General features: G+C 39.7%; 1 protein-coding gene across 1 annotated transcript; it reads left to right on the plus strand.

Moving 5' to 3' along the window:
• The first annotated feature begins 16,439 nt into the window (after positions 1–16,439).
• Positions 16,440–18,573, plus strand: aqp1 (aquaporin 1 (Colton blood group)). Its single transcript, NM_001309974.1, is given in 4 exon segments — positions 16,440–16,859; positions 17,339–17,500; positions 17,673–17,753; positions 18,004–18,573. Coding segments are annotated over 4 exon segments (786 nt in total). The 5' UTR covers positions 16,440–16,496; the 3' UTR covers positions 18,184–18,573.
• Positions 18,574–19,807: the final 1,234 nt, after the last annotated feature.

Consider the following 19,807-nt stretch of genomic DNA (forward strand, 5'->3'; position numbering starts at 1 on the left):
AGTGCTGTAAAAACATTAAAAAAAAGATATATTATACTCATGCAAAACCTTTAACTTCATATTTTAAAAGGTGTATACACTTTTACATTTATATAATCTATGGTTTCCACATATAAAAATCCTATGCATGTTGGTTGTGTCAGCATTTAATCTATATAAAGTTTTTTGTTTTTTTTTAGATGACCAAACCATTTATGTAATCACCTGTACCTTCCTATAACCGGTAAAAACTTTGAAAAGTCTAGCATGTATTTTTCACCCTCTTTGCTCTGATGTGCTTAAATAAATTCTACAGCAACCAATTATTACATTTTTAGGTTACATATTTAGCAAAGAATGGTTGCTAAATATGTACGGTCCAACCGTGTGTAATTTAGTCTCACTACAAACCTGCGAAGGCCTCAGATAATTACTAGATTACATTTGTGAACAAACAGCTTTAGACCAATAAACTGATAACAGTTCAGATATAAGGTTGTGGAGTTGTTTAACGCAGTATCATGTTGTAGATAAATATCCCAAACTTTGGACAGTTCTCACTGTTCACACCATAATCTAGAATAGAAAGAGTACGGTACCCCTGCAAGACTGACAAGACATGGCCGTGCAGCTAAACAAACAGGCCAGTCCAACAAGGAACTAATAAGATAAACAGGGAATACTGTATCTGGCCTGCTGCTGCTATTACAATGCAGTGTACTTGCCTCTGTAATGCTTTTCTTCCCCTCTGTTTTTTTTTTTTTTCTTTGTTGTTCATGTACAGCACTTTGAATTGTCTTGTTACTGAAAAGTGCTTTATAAATAAACTTGCCCTGACCTGCCCTGACCTGCCCTGCCACGATAACCCTGGAGGAGCTTTAGACGTCCACAGCTCAGGTGGGAGAATATGTGAATGGAACAAGCATGATAACAGATAAGAAGAATGCTGTTGCTGAGAATAAGTCCATAAATGTCTGTTTAGAGTTTTGGCATAAGCCATGCAAAGGATACAGGAAACATCTGAAAGGTTCTTTGATGGAACGAGACCAGAATTAAACCTTCAGGCCTACATGTAAAATGCTATGTGTGGACAAAAACTATAACGCTTCAAACCATCATCCCCATGGTGAAACATGGTGATGCCAGCGTCATCTTGTTTGGTGAGTGCTAGTGAGAAGATTGAGTGGAGCTGAATAAAGTGCTTTCAAAACATGGCAGAAGACGGCAGTGGGTTGGAGTTTCACCTTCAAGCAGGACAACAAACCTATGCCTACAGCCAGATCTGCAATGGAATGGTTTAGTTCAAAGCATATCCTTGTGTTAGAACAGAAATACCTTTATTGCCCCACATTTGGCAATTTTTCGGGAAATTAAACGAGCTTCTCAAAGTCTGACGTAAACCCGATTAAGAATCTGCAGCAAGACTTGGGAATTGATGTTTACAGATACTTTCCAGTCTGAGCTATTTTGCCAAGAAGAAGGATTTGAAAATTCAGTCTCTAGATGTGTAAAGCTTGTAAAAACGCACTACTTTCCAGCAATAATTTTAGCAAAAGCTGGTTCTACAAAGTGTTAACTCAGGAGGGTTGAATGCAAGAGCATGTCACGTGTTTACATTTTTTATAGGGGAATGGAAAAAAAGCACATTTAAATATGTAATTTTCCCCTTGTTGCATTATAAACTTGTTAATCACGCAAATATTATGTGATCATTTAATTTCCAATAGGTACTTGCTTGATCAAATAAATTTTGGGTTTCTAAGAGTTCCTAAGGATCAGGTTTAAGGTTTGCTTTCTTGTCATAACATATACAAAAACCTGATGTTTCTATGTAAAAGCACTCTGATAAACAAACTCTCAGTCAGCCCTACGGAGAAGAGCTGACAGCAAGATAGCAGTGTCAAAAAAAAAAAAACTAACCAGCAGTGTATGGACTTTAGTTGTCAACATGGTAGACAGTAAAACATGTCCCAGAGGATTAGGAGCTGACAAACAGGAGAACCCGTGCTTCCTGCCTGGGGAAGTAAATCAAACAGGTGAGTGTAGATGTAGCTGTGTCTGGAATGAGCTGCCTCTAAGCATTGAGTTTTTACTTGGAAGTAAGCAACCTCCTGGTTCTGTCTTTCTTTTAGAAAAATAGGTAACATCTGTAGAAATCCTGCCCGTTCATTAAAACACATGAGAGATTGGTGATCTGTGTTTAGTGGGTTCGCGCAGATTAGATTGCACAATCTTGATTGGAAGTGTAGGAAAAAAGAAAAGGGAGTCAAGGAAAGGAAAGGGGAGGGCAGTAAACAAAACATATTGTGACAAGGTCTCCATCTGGTGCAAAAATCCAATGAGAACTATGTTATTTACTTGGCAAGAATGTAATTAAATAGTCTATTTCCAACACGCTCAAGAAGCAGTACAGAGCAAATAATGTATCCATTAACATATTGGATGAGAGCCAGGGATGAGCTTGTTACACGTACAAAGTCCTCCGTTATCAGTTTCTACTCTACATTTTATTATTTTACAAACTTGTTTCCAAACCGAAATAGCACATCACCATAAAGACCATATAAACCCCGCTGCTGCCTGAGGAAAAAACGTAGACAGAAAAGACCGACTAATCATCCAGGATATTGTTTTTTTTTACCATGTGTGAAGTCAGCAAACAAAGCTCTTTTATAGTCTGTAAAAAAAAATATTCTAAAAGAAACAAAGATCACCATTTGCCCCAGTTAAATCAGTGTTTTAGAGCTCAACCTTCACAATCTGAAAAATCCCATGGTTTACTTTGCTGTTTTTACCTATAAAATAAACAAATTTGAGCTTTTTTGAGTAAACACCCGAATGGTGTTTGTCCACAACATCATAGACTGCTAAGCAGGATTTGTTTTATTGAACAGAAAAATGTCTTAAATGCTGGAGCTGCTGTCATGGCATCACAAACCCCTGGCTGAGCCTTTGAAAAACGTTTTTCTGTGGATTTTGTAGAGGTAGGGCAGCATCGGAAAAAAGGTTTTACACAAGTAATAAACATGCAACAAACCAGGATCCTTGCAAACCCAAGAAGATCTCACGCTGATAAAAGCCCTCCTGCTCGTGTTTGTGAGTCTGCTGCCTGACTTTAACCAAAGACTTCTAAAGCGGTATGCTGAAGACGGTTCAATGCAAACAGTTCACTTACAAAAATAAGGAGGAAAAGTATCCTTTTTTCTGATAGTGCACATCAGTTTGCATATGTGAAGAGCAGGGCTTTGATTTTATTTAGTAATACTGATAACTCTGCAGACAGTTTGTTAACATTTAAACTGAGATGAACCTCAGATGATAAGATAAGATACGTTGATGTTGTTACAACTGCTGTAAAGCATCCTCAGTGTGCAAGTAAATGGTGCAAGAGCCAGAACGGGATTTTTATGTGATTCATAACGAGTCAAGTTTTAAAAAGAAATCTGTTTTGGCAGCAGGTTGCTGCAGCTTTAAAGGTACCATTGATGTCCTGTGGTCCCTGGCCAAAAACATGTTTTAGGATTAAGGCATTTCCTGAGTCAAAAATAAACTATTTCACCTCAGTGGTGGTTTGTCACAATTCTGCTGTGAATAAACCAAAACCATTTACCTGGCATTGGCTCGCTTCATATATCTATTTCAGAAAAAAAGCTGAACAGAATGTCCTAGGAGATACAGCAATATTAATAATAATGAAAAACTATTTTAAAATCAAAGAGTTCATGTTTATTTATTTGCTTTGTTTTTTTTCTGCTTCCTACCAGGTTAATTATGTTCAGGCATTTTTTTAATGTGAAGGTTTGCATTACATACAGTGCCTCGTGCACCCTTAAATGTTTTCCCATTTTGTCACGTTAAAGTCGTATACTTTATTGTGTTTAATTGGGGCTTTTTGTAATAGACCGGCAGAAAGCAGGAACATGATACAAGGCTTTCAATATATTTACAAATTAAAAATCTGAAAAGTTTTGGTTGCAAATGTATTTCAATCCCCTGAATTATTACTTTGTAAAAACATGTTTCTGAATATTTTTGCCAATTCTTCTTTGTAAAATAACTCAGTCAGCCTGGATGGACAAATATGAACTTTAATTTTCACGTCTTGCCACAGATTCTCAAACGGATAAGGTGCTGGACTTTGACTATGTCATTAAAAGGCTTAACTATGCGTCAATCTAAAGCCCTACATTGTTGACCCGGCTCATTGACCAGCAGGAAGGTGAACCTCCACCATGCTACAGTCACTTTTTTAATTGGTTTTAATATTTCATTGTAAAATATTATTTTTCTGGATAGAACTGGATAGATAGGGCTTACAATAAATTAACTTCCACACACCAAACGTGACTCAAAGACGTCCCTGATGGCGCTTGTTAACAGAACGGAGTATAGCTTAGAATAGCTAATGTGGTCAATATATGGCTATAGGTGTTTAGATTTGTGTTTTTGAAACACATTTTTTCTTCATGGTGTTTAATTGTATTCATTATAGCAGGAGGACCCCTGGACCACGTGTTGAGAAGACTGTAACAATGTAATTGTTAGGTTTTCTGATAATTTGGCAACAAAGAAAAAAATACCTAGACGTGTGTTATAGTCCACTGGTGTGGACTAATTACATTTTCAGGAACCAATTATATATATATACAGTGCAACCTGCAAAACAACTACATCACCTGCCAAGAATTATCGACAAGCAGACAAATTGGCAGTGGCTCAACCGAAACCTACTTGCTCCAAAGAGAGCCCTTGCCAAACACGATCCATAGTGTGTTATTGATTACAGTATAAAGAGTACGGTGCGTGGTGATGAATGAACAAACATTAAAGCTACCTCACTCATCAGCATAGTGCTCCCTCATAGTGCTTATTTGTGTGATCCCTCATTGATTATAATATTTCTCTCTGACTACAGTCAGTTTCACATCAGTTACCCAGATGTTCACCATGATGAAGCAGTATTTGTTTTATTTTGAGTCCTTTTTGAAAACCTCTTATTCTGGTTAAATGCTGCTTTGAAAATGAAAAGCTCTGGATACAGCTGTGTCGTTATAATGATGGCAATTGCGGAAGGAAATGGATAGACAGAAACTTTATTTCAGACTCTAGGTCCATCAAAACTGGCACACACACACAGGATAACAAACAGCTAAACGACACAAATACATATCTGCAATCATCAAAAGCAACTACATCGAATTCATTATAAGACGACTGTACTAGTGTCTCCTCGGCTGAGAATGGGTATCAACCATGGGATTCCTAAGGCCATGCTAATTTTGTTCTCAGATTCATTTAAATGGTATATAAACTTTCTAAGCCTAGCCTTCAAAATGCTAACTCCTGTAGTCACAAATGTGCCTTGCCCATCTTGGTCTTTTCAGAGATACTCTCAATGTATCGTTGACCTGAAGTCTTTTTCTAAAAATGTTCAGTTCTCTGGTTAGTGGGTCAGTCTCTGCCTCAAGCTTAGGAGTTTATGCATCTCGGTGCCTTATTCATGAAAGATGGTAGGACGGAGCGAGAGTTGAATAGATGGACTGTGGCTGCATCTGCGGTAATAATGTTCTGGTCGGTTGTAGTAAAGAAAGAGCTGAGCCGGTCCATCCACGTTCCGACCCTCACTTATGGTCACGAAAGATACAAATACAAGCAGCTGAAATTAGCTTCCTCCGGAGGGGGGCCGGACTCAGGCTTGGAGATAGGGTGAGGAGCTCTGTGATCCTGGGGGGAGCTCAAGAAGAGCTGCTGCTTCTCCACTTCGAAAGGAGCCAGTTGAGATTGTTTGGGCATCTGATCAGGATGAGCCCTGGGTGCCTCCCTTTGGGGGGGGTTCCAGGTGCATTCCACTGGAAGGAGACCCCTGGAAAGACCCAGAATTTGCTGGAGGGACTAAATATGCCTGGGAACGCCTTGGGATCCTCCAGAATGAGCTGTAGGATGTTACTGGGCTTCTGTCCTGGACGTCTTGCCCCAGCAACATCATCTTGGATAAGTGGAAGACAATACCTAGATGAATGGACGAATTATTTTCTGACTTGCCTTTTTATACTCTGACTACAAGTATGCAGCAGATCATCATCATCTGTGAGGTCTTCTGTGATAAAATGACCAAGACATTTCATTTTTTACAGATACCAACTACATTATCTGACAGGTTGGGACATGCAGCAATTTAGATAAAACGTTTTAACCACTGATTCACTTTTCATTTTGTGAAAAGCCAGTTGTTTAGGAGGAAACTGTTACCCGTAACACTCATGCTACATAATCTAAAACCTGGGATATTCACTAAATATTATTGTTCTTAGATTTTTAGGTCTTACATGTGTAAAGTCATGGACTCTGACTTGGACATCGAAACAGTTCAGAAATTTGTTTTAAATGTTTTCTTGATACAATGAGAACTGAAAGTGTCTTTATTATCAAAAGGAAAGCTTCCTTTGATGGCTAAATATTTTGTGGCTAGAGCATAATTAGAAAACTTGGAGCAATTAGTAAAAGAGTCCAGAACTGTCGCAAGCTGTTTCACGGGTCAGTAGATTTCTGTGTTGTCGCCACTCCTCGGTCTTAAATTCTTCATTTCTTTTTGCTCAGCATGCAGTATTCCCATCAAATGCTCACAGCGTGTTTGAGTCCAAGCTGTCCCAGCGGAAATAAACTAATATGGTCATAAAACAACAACTGACTGAAATCTACGGGACAAAGAAAAGCAAATCACAAAATTCTTCCAGTCAGTCGTTTTTCTCTAATTCATCAGGTCTATTTATGCCTTCAGATAAAGCATATGTGGAATTAATGTTTCTCAACATCCTACACAGACAAAGTGCTCTAAAGTCAAAATGTATAACCCACCCAGATTATGCATTTTAAACTAACACACAAATGGCCAAAACGGTTCAACAACAGGGCTGCAGAAGCTCGTGTTGGATGACAGGATGAAGAACATGCATCTGCCCCTACTCACACAGCATATATCACACAATTATGTTTTTGGTTTTTGACCTCCTGCAGAGCAATCCAACTGAAAGTCCTTGCAGCGACCAGGAAAATCTATATCCTGAGGCTCTGTCGCATGTCTGAGTTAAAACTCATAGCTTTAAATGAAGTAGAGACACCACTCATTGGCTAGTACAACAGTTACCAAGGAGACACAGCTAGTGGATAGAAATTCCTGATCAAGAGATTATTGTGGCAATCCCCCTGCTCTGTGGCAGAAATCTACATTTTTATTGTTTATTGTATTCTATTTTATTTTATAAGAAGATATAGAACATCTGACATATGCAGTTAAAAGGTTTATACTCTATATTTTCATCAGAGTATAAACTGATGTTTTTTTTTTTTGTTTTCACCATGTTGCAAAATAAACAGGTAATGTACTTTGCACTCTAGGTCACAGTTCTAGGGATTTAATGAGGTATTCAGCAACTTTTTGAAACGTATTATTTTATTGACTCAGCTATTCTACAGTAATTGCCTGGTTCAACTTATGCCATCATTGTGGAAATGGGGGGAATGTAATTGTCAACGAATGCATATCTATTAATAAACGTTACAGTAATTCTACTGTGATTATGCCCATTTTTAAATGGCCGTTTTAAATAGGCCATGGTACAGTACAGAGAATTTATATACCTCAAACTTGTTTCTTGGCTGAGATATAATTCTTAGGTCTTCTGTTAGGTATCACCTTTCAGGGCAAAGAAATGTTGGTATCATGACCAAAGCAACTATAAAACTCACATACCTTTAAAAGTTTGTGTGCACCTTTGGTTCCATGGGGTGAAATCTAAAGTGTTTCAGGTCATGCACTCCCACGTGGTTCCTACATAAATAACACCCTCTGAGTTCCCCACTGTTTACATTCGGCCTTTTTTTTAAACCTTTTTCACATTCTTTTGATAGTTTTCTGAGCATCTCACAGTTTAGTCTGAGTTAACATCCTTTCACAGTTCTGTGAGCCTGATTGATGTTGCAAACAGAAATAAAACAGGTGTTCTAGTGGTGAGATAAAGGGTTGCTAGATAAATGTAATCTAGGCAGTGTGAAACAATACAGAAATACAAATGGCAAATTTTGCCAATTTTTTTTACATTTTTTATGCTCATTTGAGTTTTTATGAATATGAAGGTGCAAGCTTGACATTTGTTCTTTAAACTGTTTTTATGTGTTGTTTATTTTGTTTTGTTTTTGTATTTTAAGTCCTCATATACGGTAATAGTTTAAATCAGGTTAAAATGAAAGTTTAAAAGCAGGTGCTACAGTTAGAACTGGACTGCACTGCATAAAAACAGCTTTCAAATGCAACTTATGTGGTACCTCTGATTTATTTTTAGGCATCATCTTACCGGCTTACATATAGTTAAGCTCAAAATGACTCATCCCTCAGGCAGAAATAAACTGAAAATAGTTTTTCATTCAACCAAGAACATTATTTCTGATACGAAATGAGGAAGACATTCCTTCACCGTTTCATTTTTCAGCAGTGATACATTAACAACCTCTTTTTTTCCCTCCGGTTATATTTGTTCCTAGTAAAACCTCAAAATTCCTTACGTTCTGGATTCAGTGGAGCTGGTTAACTATGTAAGCATGAAAGTGATGAAAGAGTAAATTCCTGGCCCAAGTAATCCTGAACACATTTGGGATAAAACTTGTGAATCCTGACACTTAGATAGTTCTCCAACATTTTTTGTGAATCCTTGTCTGAATCCACCAGGATACTTTGCACGCCCGCACACACACACACACACACACACACACACACACACACACACACACACACACACATACACATACACTGTAGGTTGCACTGCAGTATACAAATCAAAATCCATCAGAAATGTGACACCAGGTCCTTCAGATAAGAGTTTCGTTTTATAATCAACAATTTGTTAAACTCTAGTTACAAAAGCGAGAACAATATTTTACATTTTAAGAAGTACATCCAATATGAAGGAATATTTATTTATAATGTTTTATGAAATATAAATTCTCTCACCAGCCATCAGGCTGTTGCTAATGTTACCGAAACTCATCTCTCTGTAATGCTTCAGCTGTCTGTCCCCTGAGAGCAGCTCATTTAAAGTCAGGTTTGACAGAGTGCAGTGCAGATCCAAATCCCATTTGACTTTCCTGCTGGTGCCCTAAACTCCTCTGGCTAGTTTGTCAAACGTTCACCACTCCTGCGTGCACAAATGTTGTTTAAGGATTCAATGATAATACCTATTTCTCAGGGTCTGCCGGCCATCCATGCCCTGGAACTTACTGTTTTAGTTCTGGTCTGGCGCTGAGGACAAGACGCATGCAACACCTTAATTCAATTCAATTGTATTTATTTAGCACCAATTCACAACACAACATGTCATCTCAAGGCACTTTAAAAAGTCAAATTCAATCAAATCATACAGACCGATTGGTCAAAAGGTTTCCTATCTAAGGAAACCCAGCAGATTGCATCAAGTCTTGACAAACGGCATTCACTCCTCATGAAAGAGCGTAGAGACACAGTGGACAGTCGTCTGTATTATCAATGGCTTTGCAGCAATCCCTCATACTAAGCATGAGGCAACAGTGGAGAGGAAAACTCCCCTTTAACCGGGAGGAAAACCTCCAGCAGAACCAGGCTCCGTGTGAACGGACATCTGCCTCGACCGACTGGGGGTTAGAGAAGACAAAAAGCACAGAAGCACACATTGATCCAGGAATCCTTTATATGTTATATTGTGATGGCAGATTGTCTACCGCCCTCCCTAACAGAACGCCAGACCAGGTGTACCTACTATGAACAGAAAAAGACTGAGAGATCATATAGTTAAGTTGAAATAACAGCAAACAATGCAAATTGGGGAGCAGTAAGATAACTCAGCAGAGTGAGAAAAATAGATCCTGATGTTCTCCAGCAGCCTAAGCCTATAGCAGCATAACTACAGAGATAGGTCAGGGTAACCTAAGCCACTCTAACTATAAGCTTTGCCAAAAAAGGAAAGTTTTAAGCCTAGTCGACAAAGTATCTGCCTCACAACCATGTCTGAGCTCTAGAAAGTATCTAGCAGAGGAACTGGGAAACTAATTGCTATATACATAGTTCTGATTTTGAACATACATGTCTTCTTTAGCTCCCCCACGAAAAAGAGAGTGGGATGTGTCAGCTGTATATCTTAAACTGCATTCAAGTTAATAGATTAAATAGTACTAAATGTTGCATGCTTACACATCAATCGAGATATTTACTATATTGACTGATGTGGTTGCCATACCTAAAAAAATCAGAGGTTCATGGCAATTTTTCAAAACTTCTTGGAATTTAAACATCTTTGTGTTCTCCAATCTAAACCTCTAAACAAACCAAGATATGAAGGGAAACTAGCTTTGTTTGAGTGCCACATTTTTCAGATTTCTCTCCTCTGAATCGTATGTGTCATACTGGAGGAAATACAGTTTATCATTCCAAGGTAGTCCATTCTCAGGTAGCTTGACTGCTGTGTTCACAGTTTATTCTCTACAGTGAAGGCCTTTTAAGCTAATTGAACTCTGTGTGGGGCAAAGACTCACCACCGCCTCACAGAGAGCAGTCCACCTTTCTGGAAACCAGAACATCAGATTTGAAAGATGTAGTTTGAAGTCTGATTGCTGAAACTAAAAGACCAGATGTTTTAGCAAAGTTTTAGTTTACGTGTGTGCACATTCATAAAACCAGGTTATTGCCTAATTTTTCCTAAAATATTTGTGTGTTTTCTGTATATCCTGGACAGTCAGTGTCATCCTTGGAGATGGCAGAGCGAGCACAGGAACACAAAGGATTGCACGCTGAGCACACAAATACTGGGGCGCAAACATACAGCGAGATGGGACGCTCTGGTGCTGACTGACTGTGATATTATGGTGAGTGGGTAGTGAATTGGAGGCAGCTGAGAGGCTCATGGAGCATGAAATGGGGAAGAAAAGTCCATCAGCCTCAAAAAACACAAACAGTAAACAGTAAAAGTACCTTTTTCAAAACCCATGGGGGTTAATAGGGATTTAATGAAAATACTTTTCATTAAGTCTCCATTTCTGCATGAAAATGTTGCTTTTTTTGGTCTGGTGGTTCTAATCTTAAAAGCTTTGTTTTTATTAGATCAATCATAATTAACAGAAATAACGGCTTTAAAACGTTTTAATCTACATAATGTGTTTCCCTTTGTGAATCGGCTTACTGAAATAAATTAACCTTTCAATAATATTAAAATTTATTGAATGTGATTATATATTTTTTAAACAGAAATGCCACACCACAAAGTATCTTTATCTCTATGCACTCAATACTTGGTTGGGTCTCCTTTTGCACGATTACTGCATCAATTTGATGTGGCATGGAGGCAATCGGGTCAGATCTAATCGAAACCCAGTTTGCTTTGATAGCAGCCTTCTGGCCACATCCTTTGTTGGCTCTGTGGTCTGTCATTGTCCTCCTGTTAATATTTCACAAATTCTCTGTGGGGTTCAGGACAGGGAAGTTTTGCAGGCCAATCAAGACCAGGAACACTATGGTCACTGAACCAGCTTCTGGTACCTTTGGCAGTGTGGGAAGGTGCAAGGTCCTGCCGGAAAATAAAGTCAGTATCTGCATGCAGCTTGTCAGCAGATGGAAGCGTGGACCAACACCAGCAGATGACATGACACCCCAAACCATCACTGACTGTGGAAACGCCCCACTGGACCTCAAGCCACTTGGATTCTGTACCTTTCCTCTCTTCCTCCAGACTCTGGAACCTTGATTTCCAAATGAAAAACTTTGATCTGAAAACAGGATTTTAGACCATTGACCAACAGTCCAGTTGTTCAGTGGTCATTTGTTTACTATATAAATATATATAAATAAATATATATATATATATATATATATATATATATATATATATATATATATATATATATATATGTGTGTGTGTGTGTGTGTGTGTGTGTGTGTGTGTGTGTGTGTGTGTGTGTGTGTGTGTGTGTGTGTGTGCGCTTATATCTGTAGTCATGCTGCTATAGGCTTAGGCTGCTACTGGACATATGGGTTTATTTCTCTCACTCTGAGTTATCCTACTGTTCCCCAATTTTGTATTATTTGTTGTCATTCCAGCTTTTAACTTTTTGTTCTCTGTCATCACCCGCTACTACCATATAACGTAGAAAGGATTCCTAGATCAATGTGTGCTTCTGTGCTTTTTTTGTTTCTCTTATTGTGTCTCTGCTCTGTCTTCTCTAACCCCCAGTCAGTCGAGGCAGATGGCCGTTAACACTGAGTCTGGTTCTGCTGGAGGTTTTTCTTTCCTATTAAAGGGGAGTTTTTCTTTCCACTGTCGCTTCATGCTTGCTCAGTATGACCGATTGCTGCAAAGCCATGGAAAATGCAGACGACTGTACCTGTGGCTCTACGCTTCTTCAGGAGGAGTGAATGCTGCTTTTCAAGACTTGATGCAATCAATTGGGTTCCCTTAGATAGTAATTTTTTTGACTAAATTATTTCTGTATAATCTGATTCAGTCTGTATAATCTGATCAAATTTGACTTTAGAAAGTGCCTTGAGAAGACATGTTTCATGAATTGCCACTATATAAATAAAATTAAAGGTATACTATGCAACTGGGGTTGATTTTCCAGCGAGGCTCCCCCCAGAGGGCGAAAGTAAAAGTGCACTGTCATAAAGATGCTCAGCTGTTCTGGTTTCTCCATCAAGCCAGGTGTGGTTGTTTTGAGCTTAGCAGACAGGCGAACGCAACGAAAAGTAAAAAAAAAACGGCAGTACAAACAATGACTAACACAGTGAAAGTATGAACATCAGGATCAGAGCTATCTTGGCGAGGCGGCCACCGTGGCCGCCATGCCGCGGTCGCTGCGGTAGCGTCTCGCCAACATTCAAAAAAAAAAAATATATAATAATAATAATAATAATAATAATAATAATAAAACTCGATATGCTTGCATGTTTATTTGAGGTTAACACGTGGTTCTTTGTTGCTTTCGCGCGTGCATATAGTGAATGGCAGGGCAAAAACACATGGAGTTCTCGCCGTAAAGCAAGACCGACTCTTGCGGTCTTGCACCAGACTTCTGAGCCTGTGTGTGCGGGCCGAGGGCTCTTGCAATTGCAAGTGCGGTATTTCCCTCACAGACCCCCAGGGCGGCCAAGAAAACCTTTGTTCGACCTGAAATGACTCATTTATTTCCTCTAAAACGGTATGGAACGCATTAATTAACTGAAAAATGTTGCATAGTATGCCTTTAAGTTCTGAAACATTACATTTGTGGTTTACATTTTATGTAAGCCGTAATCATCAGAATTACAAGAGATAATGGCTTGAAATATTTAACTACGTAAAATTAGTCTAATATTGGAATTTCAGTGACAGAAAATATCAAACTTTTCTGTCACTGTCACAGGTAAACAATTTCTAATTTTATACCTGTATATCGTATTTAAGGTGGAAACGGTTTATGGAACATCTCTTTTCATCTCAGTTTTTTAGGTCTCAATAAACTGAAATTTTAATTGGGGTTTATGGACTTGTGTGACCAAGGTTGTATCCCACAGATCTGAAGAATTTCAGTTTGAGATCCTTTTAAACTGCAAAAGTCAAATAGAATGAGGGATCTATCAGACTTGCTATCAGCCTTCCACCGCTCTGCGGATTTATTCACTTTTCTACAAATGGCCATTAAAATGGCATCATTTTAAAACAAGTAAGGGAAGTTTTACAGATAATAACTTCACCTGACTTCAAAATATCTGAATTCTTCCTTTGAGATGGTGCCGGGTGATGGAGTACCCCTACGATCCTGGGGCTAGGTTGTCCAGGACCTTGGCCTCTGGTAGGATCTTCCTTAGCAAACTGGTCTCAGGTGAACAGATTCTGAATGTAACTTCGGTTATGGAGACTGAGACATCTTCCTGGAGCCAGGCACAGACCACCATTTCCATAGAAATTCTGCTGATGAAGTAATACCTAATGCAGAAACGCACGTAATTCCACACAATTATGACACAACTGTTCCTGTGTCAGAGCGTGATTCACTTATTTTCAGGAAGTCTCTAAGCAAGCTTTTCACTCATCTTTGGCACTGTTAAATGTGACATTCTACATGTTCTTAAGATTGAACCAATTTTGTCAGAGGACCAGTTAGATCAGTTAATAATTAAAAGGTTGTCAATTCTTTTAAGGATGGGCCACTTTCTCTCATCTCCCTTTGATGTTGCGTTAAATTATGTTGTGTCAAATCTTGATATAACTTACTGTAGCTCATTATGAAAACGGAAAGCAAAGACAGCTAACCAATTAATGAGAAAAACTGTTTAACCGAGAGGGTAAAAATATCCAACTATGAATAGAGAAGTATGGAAAAGTTTAAGGAATGGCATGCATAAAAAATTGCTGCTTTGATAAGTCAATTAGTTTCTATATGGATGACCTTGTGAGTATTTGTTTCAGAATATTTGGTGGTCAGCTGAGAAGCTATATGCTCCAGGTTTCTGTTTGCTGGAACGGATCCACGAGCTGAGGGGGTCAGCTGCAACGGGCAGCTCTGTTCACAGAGTTGATGTTTCACCGCTTGCTCAACACTGCAACTAATAATTATGTAGAGAACATCCTTTCAGTTAATGAATTACTGTGGCTTCATTCATCCAAGATAAAGGACAGAACATGCAACACGTATTTAACTGTCTTAAATATGTGTCTGCCCTGTGAATGTATTCAGAACTCTTGAACTTTTCAACATAATGTTCAACACATTGTAAATAGATGATGAATTCTAGTGGCATTGTGTGTGATAGAGCAACACCAGTGGTCTATCACAGGAAAATAACATATAATATGCAATCTTTATCGCAAACAAAGATCTCAAATGGATGATGTGCTTCTGTACTCAGCTCCCTTTATTCTGATTCCTCTGATTTTAAATAAAATCCAATGCAACCAACCGCCTTCACTCAATCAGTCACAAAGTTGACCTGTGTGTAATTTAATCTCAGTGGAAATATTGCTGCTCTGTGAAGAAATCTGAGGTCTATTATAAAATATTAGGGAACAAATAAAATATATAAGTCCAAGAAACAAACCGTGCAGGTAAGGAAGAAGCTTGTGGAGAGGTTTAAAAGCAGAGTTAGGTTATAAAACAGTGACCCAAGCTTTAGCTTTCTCATTGAGAATCCATCATCTGAAAAATGGAAAGATTACGGTACAGCTGCAGATCTACCAAGACATGGCTGTCCGTCGAGACCGGCAGGGTGGACAACAAGAGCATTAATCACATAAGCAACCGAGAGGCCCACGGGAATTATGGGGGAGCTGCAGAGATTCGCCGCTCAGCTGGGAGAATTTGTCAACAGCACAACTATCAGTCGTCAGCTCCATAAATCTGGAAGAGTGACACGATTGTTTTATAGTGAAAGGAAATCCGTTAAAAAAAAGACTGTTTAAAGTTTGTAGCAGACACAACAAACATGCAGGAGAAGATGATTTGGCCAACATGCAAAAGATTGTGGCAGAAAACACCCCAGGAAAACCATCCCTGGTTGTTGTAGAAAAATGTTGAAAACTATGCATTATTTTCTGTCCACTTCACAATTCCGCCCTACCATGTGTTTTTCTTTAGGACGAAATCCCAATAGATCTCAAGTTTATGGTTTTAACACATCAAAACATTAAACTGTATAAGGTGCACAAATACCCTTGCAAGGCACTGCTATTCCTTCAAATTGTTACTTGTCTGAAAAGTTCTGTTAAACATTCAAAAAATTATTTGATTATTAGATTTTTTTTAAGTGCAGTTAATATAAGGGCATTATTTCCCTCTCTTTGTGTCAGAATGTGCTCCCCAAACAGGGCAACCAATGTATAGTTTGGGTTCTCTTGTAAAAGTCTCAGCACTGGGGAGGAAGGGTGAGACCTACATTGTCTGTCTTTTATCTGTCTTTTATCTGACTCCTGCACATGTGCTGTCAGTGGCTCTTACTGTGCAAATGAAGACAATATCTACTGAATTCATTTTACCGATGAAGCACAAACATGAAGAGGTAAAACTAGACCTGATATACTAAAGATATGTCTGAATAAGAGACAACTTTTTTTTTTTTTCCTCAGGGCTCTCACTGAGAAGTCCTGCTGTAAAACTTGACGTGCATGTATCAGTGAGAATTTTACCTTTGGATACAGCTATTTAAAGACACAGCTCCATTACTCACAAAGGTCCAAAGACCAGAAATGGTTCCAAAGGGAGGCTATTGGGAGAGGGGAGGAGGGTGTATGAGGAAGCAGAGGGAGGGATGTGGGAGACCAGTCTTTTGGATTTCTCATTAATTCAGCGTGGCCCTCTCTTTCAGTTTTTTTTTTTTTTTTTTTAAAGCCCGCCCACCGACCATTATCAGCACACAGGGCCTTATATATGCACCCAGTTTGCAGTTGTTTTGGGAGTTTAACTCAGACCTCGCAGAAGACCAGCTCCAACGTGAAAACCCAGACAGGCAGCCCCCCAATTCAGCCACCATGCGAGAGTTCAAGAGCAAGGATTTCTGGAGGGCCGTCTTGGCCGAACTGGTTGGCATGACCCTCTTCATTTTTCTCAGCATCTCCACAGCGATCGGGAACAAGAACAACGACAACCCGGACCAGGAGGTGAAGGTGTCGCTGGCCTTTGGACTTGCAATTGCAACGCTGGCCCAGAGTTTAGGCCACATCAGCGGAGCCCACCTGAACCCTGCGGTGACCCTCGGGATGCTCGCCAGCTGCCAGATCAGTCTTTTGAAGGCGGTGATGTACATTGTGGCACAAATGCTTGGCTCAGCCTTGGCCAGCGGCATTGTGTACGGGACACGTCCCATCAACAACACTGCACTGGGGCTCAACTCTGTGAGTATTCATTGGGATGGTGCGGTTCTCCAACAAAAAATGACGCATCAGCATGTATCTAAAGCAAGGTGTAGCTTTTGTGAGGATGCAGGGGCTGAAATAAAACTGTTTAGCGTGTCCTTTGCTTATTTCAAAGAAGTTATGACATGATATCAAAACGTGAACAGCTGCAAGAAATTTTAAGTGAACGTCTGCACAATTAACACCTTAGGTTAAGTGCTTTTGTAAGTTTGAGTTTTCTACAGGAAGACTTATCAGTAAGAAGTAAAGGGCTATCTTGTTTCGGAGCAGCGCTGGCAGGGTTGATAACTTTTAACTGAACTGAACGTGGCCTCTCTGCCAAACTGCTGTCAAAGTTCCAGGACAATACCACCAAGCCGCTAAATGAGAAACCGGGAGGGGTGATGGGAAACTATTCATCTCAATAAAACCAGCTAACAGAGTGCTGTTGTTGTTTTTGTTTTTTTTTATCCTCACAGCTTAACGGTGTCTCCCCCAGCCAAGGCGTGGGCATAGAGCTCCTGGCAACCTTCCAGCTCGTGCTGTGTGTCATTGCAGTGACTGATAAAAGGCGGCGTGACGTCACCGGCTCGGCACCCCTGGCCATTGGCCTCTCGGTCTGCCTGGGACACTTGGCAGCTGTGAGTTCACCCTTAAAAAACGCTGCAGTATTTATCCTGTAACGGTGCACCACGTTCCAGTGCAGCGAGCCAGTAGTAAACACGAGAAAGCTCTCGGAAAACATTAATTTAATGCATTGCTTTAGTCAACATTCTTTACCCCCAATTAATATATTTCTTTGTGATTTTGCAGATCAGCTACACGGGCTGCGGCATCAATCCGGCCCGGTCCTTCGGCCCAGCTTTGATCCTGAATGATTTCACAGATCACTGGGTAAGCAAGAAGGCAAAAACCCACAAGCACTGCATGCATGCTTCACGACTCCGCATGCACGTTATACGAGAGCCGTGAATGATTTAAATGATTAAAACCCAGCACACACTAAACCACACCTGCACAAGTTAGTTAGTTACAGACAATACTTTCACCAGTATTTCAGTGTGAGATATTGGCAACAGGAAAGCTGAGCTTGCCAGGAATGTGTGCTATTGGCGGTCTGACCAATCAGAGCTGTCTCTTCCAGGTGTACTGGGTGGGTCCGATGTGCGGCGGCGTGGCCGCGGCTTTCATTTACGATTTCCTGCTGTCGCCCAAATTCGACGACTTCCCCGAGCGGATGAAGGTGCTGGTGAGTGGGCCCGTGGGGGACTACGACGTCAACGGAGGCAACGACGCAACCACCGTGGAGATGACGTCAAAATAGCTGCAGAGCGCCTAACCCCCGTGTATATGTCTATGCTCTTGTAAAAAGGTATAAAGCAGAGAAAAGCTCTTGAATTTAGTGTATATTAACATTTATTTTTTTTTGTACTTACCAACGAGGATTCTTTTCTACGGGTCATTTAGTGTCACTTTCTAGTCAATTCTTTTGTTGACCCAGTAAAAACTTTTCATCCAAACTGCTGCTCGAGTGTTCGCGTTTTGGGACTGAAATCTTAACAAAGCAGCGTGGAAAATCTCTTTGTTTCCGTATCAGTATTGTATGTTGAGCCATTTTTGTACATTTCTGTATACCTTCTGTATCACTTCTTATTGCTGACAGATAAGATATTACGTATGCACTCAAATGTCTTTCGTTTTTTTAAATAAAATTAAAAAAAAAACTCTTTGCATGTTTTTGGTCGGAATGGTTTGAATGAATATAAAGAAGGTATTTCCTTTTACATGCTGTCCCTACAAACCTCTCACCCATCAATACTTAGAAACAAACCAGGTGACAGCTTTGCCTGGGCCCAGGATAAGATTCTGTAACTAGTAGTGAATTAACTAATATTTACTATTTCAAGAAATGATTTATATATTACCCTCCAACTCCTTCTTCCATCTTCTCCTATTTGCTCCAAATTTTTTAATCCCCCCCCCCCCCCCCCCTTACAATAGGTTCTAGATTACATGGCCACAGAAGCCTAATGGTGACACAACTCACCAAATTAATGGTCGTCAATACAAACTTAAAATTGTACATACATATATATACTGCTCTAAAAAATTAAAGGAACCTTTTGAAAAAAACATCAGATATCAATTGGGGTGATATAGAATGGGTAATGTGTTAGGAAAAAAGATGCCACAATCTTTAAAAACCATGAAAATGTATTAAAAAAAATAGCAGAGGCCTTAATTAGATTAGATTAGATTAGATTAGATTAGATTAGATTAGATTAGATTAGATTAGATTAGATTAAATTCAACTTTATTGTCATTACACAGGTACAGGTACAAGGCAAGAAATGCAGTTTAGGTCTAACCAGAAGTGCAATAGCAGCACGTGCAGGATATACAATGGTTTCTTAATCTGGACACCGAGAGAGTGAAACTGAAAAACTGGTTCTCTCTAGTTTGTATGACCCCCGTGTGTTTGTATGCATGTCTGGCAATGTTGGGGCATGCTCCTCATGGGAAGGTGGATGGCGTCCTGCTCCTCCCAGATCCAGACCAGGGTGTCTCTGAGCTGTCTGAGGTGCAACCTGGTGGCATTGGATGGACCTAAACATGAAATAACCGGGGCATCCAATAAAACATGATGTCCCAAATATGTAATAGGAGAGCGTGGAGGCTGGTCAGCGTTATCAGTTCCTTCATCCTCCAGGAATTGCCTGCACAACACTTGCGACGGGAGGCAGGGCACTATCCTGCACCAGGGAAGTGGTTTGTGTCTACCAAATTGAAAATGAACATGTATGATGGATCCTTTTAAGATTTCTTTGTTGGAAAATTCAAACAAGGTGGACGGCTGTATTAACAAGGAGAACCGAGGAGCTCAAAGAGTGTGAACCTAAAGGAATGCAGATAAAGAAGCAACACTTCCACGTCATGAAAGCCTGAGA

The sequence above is a fragment of the Fundulus heteroclitus genome, chromosome 6 (assembly GCF_011125445.2).
Source record: "Fundulus heteroclitus isolate FHET01 chromosome 6, MU-UCD_Fhet_4.1, whole genome shotgun sequence".
NCBI lineage: Eukaryota > Metazoa > Chordata > Actinopteri > Cyprinodontiformes > Fundulidae > Fundulus > Fundulus heteroclitus.